At 37.1% G+C, this 13353-nt stretch overlaps 1 protein-coding gene across 1 annotated transcript in view; it reads left to right on the plus strand.

Annotated features, from left to right (window-relative positions):
* The first annotated feature begins 279 nt into the window (after positions 1-279).
* Positions 280-13353, plus strand: part of MMS22L (MMS22 like, DNA repair protein) — a 95639-nt gene continuing 82565 nt past the window's right edge. The window contains exons 1-7 of the mRNA XM_086461353.1: positions 280-458; positions 2659-2784; positions 6570-6622; positions 9495-9582; positions 9673-9850; positions 10957-11050; positions 12651-12781. Of these exons, the coding sequence (XP_086317479.1) occupies positions 280-458; positions 2659-2784; positions 6570-6622; positions 9495-9582; positions 9673-9850; positions 10957-11050; positions 12651-12781 (849 nt within the window). The remainder of the gene's footprint in view (positions 459-2658; positions 2785-6569; positions 6623-9494; positions 9583-9672; positions 9851-10956; positions 11051-12650; positions 12782-13353) is intronic.

Below are 13353 nucleotides of genomic sequence, written 5' to 3' on the forward strand. Positions count from 1 at the left end.
TACCTATTTTTTTATTTTTGTAGTTACTGATATGACTCCTTGAACAGGTTGTGATGGAGGCAGGTGAAGTTGAACAAAGCGGCACAGCTGTGTGGCAAGGCACGAGTCCATGGCTGCCTTTCTTGGTGGTATCTCTCTGTCTGTTAGTTTGATGTTAGGATCTGTGTCCTCACTTGAGCTGAAGGATTATGGGGAGTTGTAACAACGAGAAATTTATTTGAAGCAACGCTATGAGTGCTTTTTAATTTACCTATTTATTTTCTGGATCAGGGGGAAACAATGGATGATGACTTTGTGGCTTCCTCCACACCTCCATTTCTCACTGAAAGCTTGGAGTTGGCAATGGAAGTGGAGAATGAGAACTCAAAGCCGCCTTGTTTTTCCTGTGCTTTTGACAACCAAAATGGAGGGAGAAGCTTCTCTTCAGAGTCTTATTTAGCAAGTGGGTCTTTTAAGAGGTATGGTGGTTTTTTTGAGTTACAAATAACATAATACCCTTCTAAGATGTTCTTTCCGCTGGTGTTTGGTGCCTCTACACACTGACAGAGTTTCCAAATCAGTTTGTTCTTCAGCTCTTATGATCAACTTGGTGGAATACCAAAGTGGGAAGGGCAGTTGTGTTGATACACTGCTTTGAACACTGTTCCAGGTCCAGTTCCTAGCTTTGTGAACTTACTTTAAGATATCGTAAAGGACCTGTTACAGGCTTGTTAGGACACTTCAAAACTGGCTTGCTGGGCAACAGCATCTAAGATCCCTTAAATTTCCAAGGAGGCTGCAGCACTGGTTTTTGCAGTCATATGCTCTATTCAGTGCTGGACCTTCCTCTCTTTTCCGTGTGATAGAAACAAACCTGCTCTGCCCAGCTTCCCCAGATCGCTGGGACTGTCCTTTGTAGCTTTAAGACCATCTTTCTCAAAGCTCTACCTTTGCATACATTCTGGGTTTGTGGTTCAGAAGTCACATGCTTAGCAAGTAAATATTTTCCATAAGACTGTAAAACATTCCTTTGGTTTAGTTAATATTCCTTTATTGTCTGTGATTCAGCTTAGTTTTCTGTGCCATTTGCTGATCCTGCAGGGGTTGTCTTGTTTTTCCTACAAAAGCATAATCTTCCTGTCTGTCCTCCTGCCAAGCATCATATTTTGTGTTGTTACTTTGGGGTTTTTTAACCTTCATTTCCACAACCTTTTCTATAAAGCCTTAAAGGAGGTTCTGCTGCACCTCCGCCATTCCCTACCTTATTTATCTTGTTTGTTTGTTTGTTTGTTGAGTCAGAGCATGTTCGTTTGAATTGATGTCAAGTAGACAATTGAGAGAGCCTGTGTCTACATGAATTTATCAGTAGTGGATTCCACACTGACAAAAAAGCATTTCATGACACAAACAATTCCATGTGAAAACTCACTCAGGAGCTTGTATGTAAACGGGTTTCCCAGATCATTACAGTCAGAGTAATACTGTTCTCCTGTCATTTATTCACCTTATCTACTTGGATTGTAAATTCGTGAAAAAGCCTGCATGTGAGGCATTCCTCTGTCTTCATTATCTAGAACAGGAATAACTGGGTATAATTGCTAAAGGCTTCAAAACAGACAGATGTTTAGGCAGTTAGCAAGTGAACTACAGGTGTTACGGGAGATTCAGCAGATTCTTTTTTTGCCTCTGAGAACTGAATTGGTAATAGTGCATCGTTCAAGAAGAATATGAATTTGGTGTTTAATATGATGAAAAACAACTGCTTGCCCAGTATATATTTAAAATTTTTTTGTAATCTTTATTTTTTTTAAAGATAGAAATATTTCTTGCATAATAGTGAATTCAGCTTCATCTACACTGAAGTATTTTTTGAAAGGCAGTGGGAAAATTCTGAACTAATTTGCTTTGATGTTGCTGCTGTTGTTGTTGTTATACAGCTTGCAGTGATATTTTTTGAAAGCACAGTGATAAAATATAATTATTATATTTGCACAAATAATAATGTTTTAACAACCTATATGGATATCTGATTTTGTCCACTTCGAGTAATTCTTTTTTTTTTTTTTTCTTTAGCCAGAGTAAAGGATAGTCATGGCCTGTGTTAGTCTAAGTTACCATAATGAAGTGCCATATTGTGACCCTCATCAGTTCACCTGCCTAAAAGTGTGCTTTTATTAATGTGCTTTTATCAATGTGTTCTGTATAACTGTTATTAAATGTATATAAAAGAGGGAATGTGTGTTCTAGCGTTGGTTATCAGGCATGTAGTGTACACTGAGACAGATTCCAAACATACACTTACAGTGGAGCATGTTATCTAATGTAGCAGCCTCTTCTGTTCAGGACAGTCTGTATGTTATGTCTCAGCCCCTTTGTATGGATGAAGATGCTTCAAGGTGGTGGCTTGTTTATTTTTATTTCTTTCTAAAATGTACTGTGCCCTGTGACTATATCATGTTTTTATGCTCTCAAAGCTAGGAGTTGTCATATTTTATGTACTATATATTATATTCCTCTAAAAGGTGTAACAGTCTGCGTTTTGAGAGCACTGCTACTCCTTCCTATCTATCGTGTATATATATTAATAAAATATCAATGGTACATAAGCCAGCTGTAGGTATTGTATTCTATAGGTTTATTACTGGGGAATATATGAATGTTGTTGGCTCTATTTTACAGGGTTTTGCTGAGACTAGATCCTTCTCCAAATGACTATGAAGAAGATGTAGTGGAAATGTTTGGTTTTCAGTGGGTTACTGAAATGGCCTTAGTTGAATCCTGTGGACTTCTCTTTGGGTTACTTAGGTAAGATAATGGTTAGTGTAATTTATAGTTAATCCACTTCTGTAATTATACCCACCTTAAGTATGTAACAAACTTCAAGTTTTTGATAGGAAAATCATAAAAGACTGTGGGCTATGCAATGCATCCAAAAAGATTATGCTGACTGTCTAACGTTCCAGTAAGTGATGGATAAGACACAGACAGAATTATGGGAAGAAGTAAATTTTGTGTCACAGATGTTTAGTTTTATGTGACTAATAGTAAGTTTCTAAGCAGTGTAGTATGTATCTTAGCCATCACCAGATAAAAATTAGTAAGTACACTTATTACCACAGAATGCTGTGATTAATTTAGAAGGCTCTAGGTTCAGAACTTATGAATAAACTATATGATTTCCTTGAACGAGATTGTGCTACTCATATAATTAAAGTTGTCTTTTGAAGATTTTAAGTCCTTTTTTTGTGCATAAAGAAAAGTGGAGGTTAAAAATCAAATACTGTAAATGCTGGGTGCAGCACTTTCTTCAATTGTTTGGATTAGGATAGCTTCAGCAATCTCTTCAGATACAGTTACTCAGTGTTTGACTAATTCAATGTAGATGTTTAATCTGGTCAATGCAAATACACAGATCACCGATAATCCTCTTTGCTACTGATAATCCTTAGGATATACAGCACATACAGAGAGCGGATGGGAGAGAAGCTTTTGTATGATTCCACAAATATATATCGTATATTCCATCGTTCCTTTAATTGTAGTGGGTTCTTCCATCCCTTTAGGGTATGACCAAGAGCATGATGTGAAGCATCATTAATAGGGTCTGGCTTATTGAAAAACAATGGCTTAGATGGCAGGAAGTATATTAAAACCAGTGTTATTTAGCTTTGCTTGTTTGATGCAAGCTTTGACTTCACTGTGATTTTAAAAAAAATTCTGTTAAAAAATCTGATAATGAAGGCGATAGGAGGATAACTGAGTTAAAAGAAACACTGTCTCACCTTCAGCATTTAGTCTGACCTGTTTATTAACATGAAATCGCTGGGCAGTGAGGTAGTTGATCTGTTGAATTAAATAGGTTTTTTTTCTGTAATATAAACTGCTCTGTAATTATAATAGAGATGAATATAAGGCATAGTATATTTTATTGTCGTTTCTAAGTTTTCGACCTATACATGTTTTAAACCTACTTAACTGGTAGGAATAATGGATTTCAGCTAACTCTTGGCTGTGAGAGTTTGGTTGCTAATCCATCTTTTGGTGTGACAAGTCCCTCTGCAAAGATATTCTCTCTTTCAGTTCATTTGAGCAGTCATAAAATGGAACTCTTTCATTTATTGACCAGTTGACAGCTGGAAGGAGGAAACCTTTTTTCATTGTAGAAATCATATGTGTTAAGTACAAGTTCTAATGATTCTTGAGGATGGGCGCTTGCAGCCCAGAAAGCAGTCGCATCCTGGGCTGTGTCAAAAGAAGCGTGGCCAGCAGGTCGAGGGAGGTGATTCCGCCCCTCTGCTCTGGTGAGACCCCACCTGATGTGCTGTGCCTCCAGCACAAGAAAGACATCGACCTGTTGGAGCAGGTCCGGAAGAGGGCCACAAAAATGAGGGCTGGAGCACCTCCCCTGTGAGGACAGGCTGAGAGAGTTGGGGTTGTTCAGCCTGGAGAAGAGAAGGCTTCATGGAGACCTTATAGCGGCCTTCCAGTGCTTCAAGGGGGCCTACAGGAAAGGTGGGGAGGGACTCTTGATCAGGGAGTGTGGTGATAGGATGAGGAGTAATGGTTTCAAACTGAAAGAGGGGAGATTTAGGTCAGATATTATGAAGAAATTCTGTCCTGTGAGGGTGGTGAGGCACTGGAATGGGTTGCCCAGAGAAGCTGTGGCTGCCCCCTTCCTGGCAGTGTTGAAGGCCAGGCTGGATGGGGCTTTGAGCAAGGAAGGTGTCCCTGCCCGTGACAGGGGGTTTGGCACTAGCTGATCTTTAAGCTCCCTTCCAACCCAAACCATTGTACGATTCTATGATAGGGTGGCTGTAAACAGTTCAATTTATGAAGTACAGATAGTATCTATGTTTAAATACAAGCTTACAGAAACCTAGTCTTTTTAAATATATCTGTAAATATTAAAGATTGTTATTTAATATTTTTAATATTGTAATAAATAATAATACTACACAGCAGAACTGCAAGTTAAAAACGTTAATTGCACAGTAAAAAGAATTCTTACCTGTGTGTGTTTTATGTGATTGGAGATGTGTGAGTCAAAGTAAAAGCTATGTAACAATTTAAGTGGGTATATTAAAACAATATATCTTTGACTCGTTAATAAACAGAAGTACCAGTTTAACTGTCAGAATATTTATTTGCAAAACAAATGATTTACTGATTAACAACCATGAGGATCAGTCTTTGAGGTAAAAATACAAATTGAAATTAAAATTACTTGTTTAACTGATGGTATCTTTGGTATGCTTCTAATGCCCAGTTTGTGCTTCTATTTTGTTAGCCCACTGTATTCTGCCTTTGTCAATTCAGTGGAGAGTCTTTTTTTTTTTTTTTTTTTTTTTTTTCCCTTCCCCTGTGTGGCTCCTTTCTGATTATCTCTCTCTGACCTTCAACCTCAACAGCCCTCTTTCATAAAGTCCTCCTGCTTTAGACTTACTTCCTTTCTACACTGTTGAAATACTTGAAAAATTAATGCAGAAATTCAGCTTTGATTTCAAAACAAAACAAACCAAAAAACCCAACAACCCACCTAAATTGCTGAAAGTAATCTTAGGTAGCTGACATGATGTTATCCAAGGAAGGAGGAGCGAAGGGAGATAATTTTAACGTGTGCCTGCCCTTTAATATGCAGGTTACAACCTGTGTTTTTGGATCCTTGTGGGCACTTCCTAGTTTTCAATTTTTTTTTTTCGTAAGAACACTTGGTCTGGGTTGGATCCAAGTATCATGTTTTTGAGTCCTTCAGTAGTTGCTGCTTTGACTGTATAAGAAATGAGGCAGATAGCTCCTTCCTCAATTTATGCAGCATTTTCTTTCAAAAGTCTGTCTTACACAATTGCGCTTTTCATGTGTTCAGTTTAGTACCACGTTATCTCTGTGGAGACTATACTTGAAGACCACTTGAAAATAACAGTGTTGCAGAATATGGCTGAGTACTCACCTACATTACAGCTTTTTCTAATTTTCATTTGCAGTGGCAGTTAGCAGCTTCTTTAAAAATGCTCTCTCTCCCCTCCGAAACTGATCTTACTTTTAACTTTTATAGAGACGTTTTCTCCTTTTACTCTACTAGATTTGTTGCTGTTTGTCTTTTGTGCTCAAGTCAAGCAGCAGACCACCCTAAGCAGGGAGCAGGAAAAGCTTCAGAAAAGTTGACAAAATTTACTAGTGTGCATTCACAAGCGGATTAATTTAGTATATACTGAGTGTATGCCATGAGGTTTATTCTATGGTCAAATATGAAGTTGAGTTATGCTTTTGGAAAGATCACCTATAGGGAATGGCCTTTGGGGTTTTTGTGTAGCTGTGTTTTTCCTCCCCCGATATTTAACTAATTTTGCATTTGTTGTTACTGTGTTTAATGTTTTAAAGACAGGCAAAAATTCTATCCATTGTCATCCCTTCACACTTGGATGTGTATATTGCCTTCCACTAATACTCTTTCCTAAGTTACATTTCTGTAAGCTTTTTTGGAAATACAAAGCAAGAAACACCTCTTACCTCTCTCTGTTCTATTTAGACCTTACAAAAATGTGGTTAAACAACTTTTACCTGTGTAAATACCTTTGTATTCCTTTAATTAGGCAACAGATATACAGACTGGAAAACCTAGTACAAATGAGTTCATCTGATTTTGGTAAGTTTAACACATTTAATTTGACTTCGGGATAGGTGTCTGACTATATAGTCATTTTCATTATAGAAGTGTATTATCACAGATCACACATGTGCTTTGACTCTTGACCGAGGGCTTACGGAGTGTGCCACAGAACAGCAAGTAACCAGCGTAAACCTGCAGTAAGGGTACAAATATAGGCAACCAAGTGATGTAAGGTAGTGTGAAAATAGATAGTAGGAATGTTGTGAGTCAGTTTGGAACTAGATCTGCCTGGATAGTAGGTGCACAGAGCACTCCTGACCTTACTGGCCTTAGTATAGAATTTTGCATTAATTTGACTTGAGCTAAGGTGTCACCCCTAAGGTAGAATTTGGCAAAACTACTGACTCAATTAAAAATGGAAAGTTGCATCAAAACTCCCAATAACTATTTTAGTTACAAAGGTAGCGGGTTGGGACTTTTTTTCAGTGTTCTCTTGGGTACATTTGAACATCTTAGTTATATTTGCTTAGTTTAGAGTTATTTATAAACTTATTTTATCTTTGCAGCAGGATCGATAAAAAGGGATCATTACAAAATGCTTTGTTTCAATTAAATACTAAGGCATGAGAAGCAGTTTGTTTCTGAAGGATTATTGCAGCCTTGGGCTTATTGTAAGTTTGAAGGCTGAATTGCTTAGCCAGTTGAGAAATTCAGTAATTACTCAGAAATAAACTGTAGTATCTTCTCGTTACGGATAAATTGCTAGTGTTCTAAGAGTATGAGTGAATATTTTTACACATTATTATTTTGATTTGATATTGTCTTGGTCTGCCATTTAAGTTATTGGTATGAATTTATCATCAACCTTCTTTCATATGCTTTTGTTGATTGTATCTTAAAAGTCTAATTTTGCTGACATTTGATACATAAGTGGAAATAGTCTGATTTAAAATTACATTTGAAGTTTTATATAGTAGCTGGACACCAAGAAACTGTTCTGTAGCTCCTTTTCCCTTAAATTTAAGCATCTGCTTGGTTACCTTCTCTGTATCCTGTTCTTCCTCTTGTGAAATAAGCTGGTAGAATAAATAACTTGAATTTTGTCCTTTGCACCAGGCTTGCTTTGTGACTTAGAGCAAGTCACTGATACATCTGTGACTCAGTTCCCCCTTTATACAAGCAGGCTAGTAGTAGAGGGGTGTTGTGAGGATTAAAATATTTAAAATGATCAGGCAGTGTGGTGTTAGGTGTTACTGAGGTCTTGGATAAATGCTCTGTTGCTACTGTTTAAAACCGCAATTTAGAGTTTTAGCTCAGTGAATCTTTGTTCTGCATGTATGTTTATACAGATATCAATATCATACATTTAATTTAATTTCCTATCAGCCTTAATGAGCTTTGGAGGCTTGGTACTGAGAACTGTATAATGTGGAGCCATATAAAATCTTTTCTTATGCTCTGTGTTGTTTTGTCTTTTTTTTTTTTTTTTTTTAAATACCTGATCTGTTCTTAACACCCTACTGTTCCTGTTTTGTTCCATTTCTTTCATTGCTCAATGATTTATGACAGTATGCAAAAGATTTTGTAGTGAAATACTGTAATATACAGTTTTGCTTAAACAGAACTTGTGAAAACTTAGGATAAAATATTTGTTATTGCTACAAAGCAGCAGTAATATCTACAAATAATTCCTTTAGAACAGAGGGATTTGAGCCTCTAAACCTACAGTTCATTACCATGGTGGATCCTACGGCGGCTTATGTGGTGGGGGTAGGCTTTACACCGGAATATTACGGTACTTGTACCGGTTTTTTTGCTTCACTCAGTGAGTGTTGTGCTCAAAAGATGTTGAGATAGGCTTATATGCACAAAACTTTATTTGTGGGGTCTGTAACAAGTGAACTTCAAGGTTACCTGGAGATGATGAGGAAAACAGAGGAGAGACAGTCAGGGGGTGTCAAAGAGTTTTTTGCGACGCATCTCCTCTAGTGTGATAGACTTTCATTGGGCCCTCCTCAAACTCCTTGTTTGCTGTTCCCTTTTAAAAATTATTGGCACGTGCTTAATCAGGTACAAGTGTTGCAGGCTGACTGGTTGCTAAACATTTGTGTATATATATTGTTGGGCAGTAGTTATTGGGTATTTAAATGACTGCATCTGCTTTGTTATGCACTGAGTTTCATCTTTCTTGGTATAAGCTGAAAACTACAAGGCAAGGTGTGGGAATAAATAAGGAGTGATTCTCACATCAATGGCAATAGCTTCCAATGAATCCCTGCCATAATGATGGTGGTTGAGCTTGCAGGTGCAAGATAGGGAGGGTAAGACCATGAGAGCAACAGCTTCAGCGAGCAAAGGCGAGCAGACAGATAGCCGCAATAAGTGGCTGAAAGAATACAGCACTGCAAGGGAAGGGCAGGCTACAAGGTTGTGAATGGACAGCTCTTAGCATTACACATTTTAAGGCACTGTGCAACTGTGTGATGCTTCCTAGGAAGAGAAGTTACAAAGCATGTTTCCAAATAAGTCCACCTGCTTAAGTCTCCCAAGAGAAAAGGATGCTGTGAAATTATTCCCCACGTCTTTTTCTGAAGGTGTCTTGGGAGCAGGGCAGTAGGGTAGAATGATTTCTTCTAGCACTGATTGCTTGCCTCTGCCATCTTTCCTGAAGGACTGGGTGCCTTCTTTTTCCTCTGTATCTGGATATGCACGAGGTTAGACAAAAATTAGACCCCTCTGGCAAGATGACATTTAGAAGCAGGTGTTTGCCACCAGCCACCTCCCAAGTTGTCAGAAAAGAGGGTGGCTTTCCAGTGGTCTGGTTTAATTACTGTAGAGAACGTATGTGTTACATGAGTCACACAGTGTGGGCACATCTGCTTTGAGCTATTGGTCTGTTTTACTTCAGGTCAAGCTGCAAACTTTCACTCTGAAGCAGAGAGCATCAGGCGTCAATGTACTGAGTTTTTGCATTATGTGAAAGTTTTCATCTTCAGGTGAGATTTGCACACAATTTACCAACTTGCATACTGAGCTTTGTGTAGCTGCTTCTTAACCATTTTCTGATTGTGTGTCTGTGTGCTCAGGTATCTGGAACCCCCTAAAGTAGAAAATGATGGAATCCTCCATCCATATGAAGAACTAGAAGCACAGTTACCATCACTGTTGGTGGAAGAGCTTCATGCTTTGACCATGCACATTGGTCACCTTTGTGAACTCCCTAGTAGTGTCCTGGCAACATTTACTGTTCAACATCTGGCAAAGGTTGATGTCTTCTATAACTTAATTTTTTTTGTGTGTAACAGTACTTATTCAACTTGATAAATTTTGGCTGAATAAGAATACATCTTTCTTCAGCCTGAAATTGAAGTTACGCTTTATTTTTTGGGGTTTTTCCCATTTATTAACTGAGTGCCATCTCATACTTGGCAAACACAACTAATGAGCTCTAGATTTTCTGTTGTTGTTTTTATTTATTTTTGTGTTTTACAGCTTTTAGAATTCTTCCTGCACTGTACAAATGATAATACCAATTACAGGTAGATAAATAGGCTTGAATTAGTGTGGAACGTTTAAAAAAATTCCTTGATGTTTATTCTTACTAATGGTTAGAATTTCTGACATTCCTAGTAGGAGTGGCACTTTTTAAAAAACACGTTCTGAAATCTGACTCAAAATAGGAAAAAATCATGCATAAAAACAAAGAAGAAATGTACAGGTATGGAAGCAGGCATTGCGACATTAATCACTAGTGAAGTATACACCGATAAGATTTGTGCATACGTATAATAACTAATGCTTTCAAATCTTTTTTGGTCTTAGGTTGTATAAACTAGTATCTGGAGAGGAATGATCCACTGAGAAGCAGCATTTTGAATCTTTCTGTTAATTAAGCATGTCAGTAGGGCTGCTGCTGAAAAGAAACAGTGATTTTGAGTAAACTTTGTGGAAGAGAATCTTGAAATTTTGGAATTACTTTAAGAGCACACCTTACTTTAGCAGTTTGTGTGTTACCTGATACTTTTCTGGAAAGGAATGGATAACTAAGGGTGTCATAATCTGTCAAGCTTGAATCCAGACATTGTGTTTAAATTGTAGTTTAGATCAGATTAAAGACCTAATGAACATCCTCTACAGACAGAGTCAATTGTCATGAAGGTTTTTTGCTTGTTTTCATGGTTTTTGGTGGGTTTTTTTATTCTTTCTTTAACGGAATGGCATATTTGTATATTACAGTGTATTTGATCATAGATATCCATAATGTTCACTGCAGCCAAAACGTATGCCTGTCTTCACGTGTCTTAGTACAGTATCCAGAATTCACTGAAGAAATGTTAAAAATAAATGAATGTGTGTATTTCTAATCACAGGTCTTTCCCCCATCATGGCATTTACTACACCTCCACTTGGATATTAATTGGCTAGTATTGGAAGTTCTTCATGTATTAAGTGAAAAATTGATGAGTAAGTATGCAGGGTTTTTTTTTTTTTTGAACTTATTGTTGTACATATGACTTACCGAGATTTTTCATCTTAATTTTTCTAGAATCGCTACTACTTTTGGTAGTTTTAAAGCATAGCTGTATTTAATGGGGTAAACTCAAATATGGTGAAGGCAGGTTCTGTGTGAATCTTCATGTAGCTCAGATTAAGTGAAATAGGAATTTGTCTTATCAAAACTTGACCAAGATTACGAAGTTTGTTCTCATCTGATCGTTACAACATAACAATACACTTTTTGACATCACAAATAACAATGCGTTTGCAGAGATCCAGCATGCATAACAGTGAACAGCAATTTGATGAAAACAGTGTAGGAAAAGTGTCCAAGAACAGACCAGAACAAAGAAATCTCAGAACCGAGAATTCGTATAGTTCACCGTATGCAACACTAAGAAAATAACTGGGCAAAAGAAGCAGCATCAGTCAGAGGAGCTTGTAAAAGTACAGCAAGAAAAGGGCAAGGCAATACCTTTTTTTCTTTTTTAAAGGCTTTTAAAAGGGCAAAAAGTAGATTGATAAGAGTAAGTTGTTCACAGAAGCTAGATAAAAAAGGTCATAGAATGCAATTGAAGAACCCAACTTCAAAGTAGTCCAGTTTGCTGAAGAATTGTTAAAATACAGAAGAGAACTTTATTTGCTTTGTGAGAATTGTATCTATTGTTCATGTCCATGCTACCAAAATAAATGATGACATCCACAGCCTTCCCCTCACTGACCAGGCAGGTCACCTGGTCATAGAAGGAGATCAGGTTGGTTAAGCAGGACCTGCCTGCAGTAATCCATTTTGATAAGAGAAAGCTTGTGCTTTTTAACAACAAAATTTACTAGTCAAAGCAGTAGTATCTCTGCATATATTATGTTGTCTTGTATTCTTACGTGCCTTGTAGAATTTCTTCGGTTCTCATCTTGTTCTGTAAAGTACGCTGAGTAGAAACTTAACACTGCTGAGACCAGTGGCAGGATAGCAGGTTCAGGGCTTCATCCTCTATTTCCAAGAATAAAATACAGGCATATCTTCTTTTCCATTGATGTCAAGGGAGTTGTACTGCTGAAAAGCTTGTGGGATAAGATCTTACAGCCTCTTAACTTTACCATTTTATCTGTGTTAATGTCTTCAAATGCTCAAGTTGGAATATGATCATGCCAGCTTTTTACATCAACACATCCAAAGGAAAGTGTTAGACCTCTCCAGAATTGTTTGTCATCAACTTGCATATCTGCAAAACATGTCATGATTTCAGAACATGCGCACTGGCATGTGACAAAGAGGAACTTGCAGATAAATAAATCTTTATTCTACTGCAAAAACTGTGCCAATAAAAGGCTGTAAAGTGCCAAACTATTTTACTGTCAACCAGAATAGTACCAGACTTCAGTGTAATAATGAAGGGACTATCTTGAACTTAGAATGGATGAACTTTCCCAAATGAGTTCATAAATTAAAATTGCATACAACTCAACAAACCAATTCTAAAATCTATAGAAAAAAAAAATCCTGTCTTGTATTCCTACAGCCAAACCCAGGACTAAAGAGGTCTAATTTTTTTTTAATGTGTTTTAGGACAAGTTGTATATGCTAACCATTTCATAAATCTAACTGGAGAGAATTTAACCAGTATCAGTTTATTTGAGACACACTGTGGAAATCTCATATCTGATTTAATAAGCTTGTCCATCAACAAGTATATAAAGGTAACTTTTTTTTCTTTATATAGGATATGGGCAGTTAGATGCTTGTGTTGGGAACCATATGAATTAGATATCGCACAAATGCGTAGATGACTTCTTACTGCTAAGTTTTAAATGTTATGTATGGATTTATATCTCAATGTTTTAAAGAGTGTTATTTGTTAGGAGCTCAAATTGTGTTATATTTATTCATGACCATCTGGCAGATGAATGAGAGAGTAATATTGAAATGCACTGTGTACAGAGCAGAAGCAAGTGCCACATTTCCTAAGTTCAGTGTTCCAAGTTTAATGCCAAACGTGGCACAGTCTAAAAGGTTTAGAGCTATAGATGCAAAAAAAAAAAAAAGAAGAAAAAATCTTTTCAAACTCTCTTCACAGGAACAAAAAAAAAGAATAACTGTAATCGTGGCAGTAAGCTAACTGGACACTTACAGAATGTCATATTACAGTTTATTGTTGCACTGCTCCTGTTTCCACAACCTCATCTTTCTGTTACAGCGCTTTTATGTTTGTCAAGGGAAAACGCATCTCTCTTCTTTTTCTTTCCTTCTATAGCTGCAGTGCTTTTCTGAC

The sequence above is a fragment of the Leptosomus discolor genome, chromosome 2, assembly GCF_034619465.1.
Source record: "Leptosomus discolor isolate bLepDis1 chromosome 2, bLepDis1.hap2, whole genome shotgun sequence".
In the NCBI taxonomy this organism is placed as follows: Eukaryota; Metazoa; Chordata; class Aves; order Leptosomiformes; family Leptosomidae; genus Leptosomus; species Leptosomus discolor.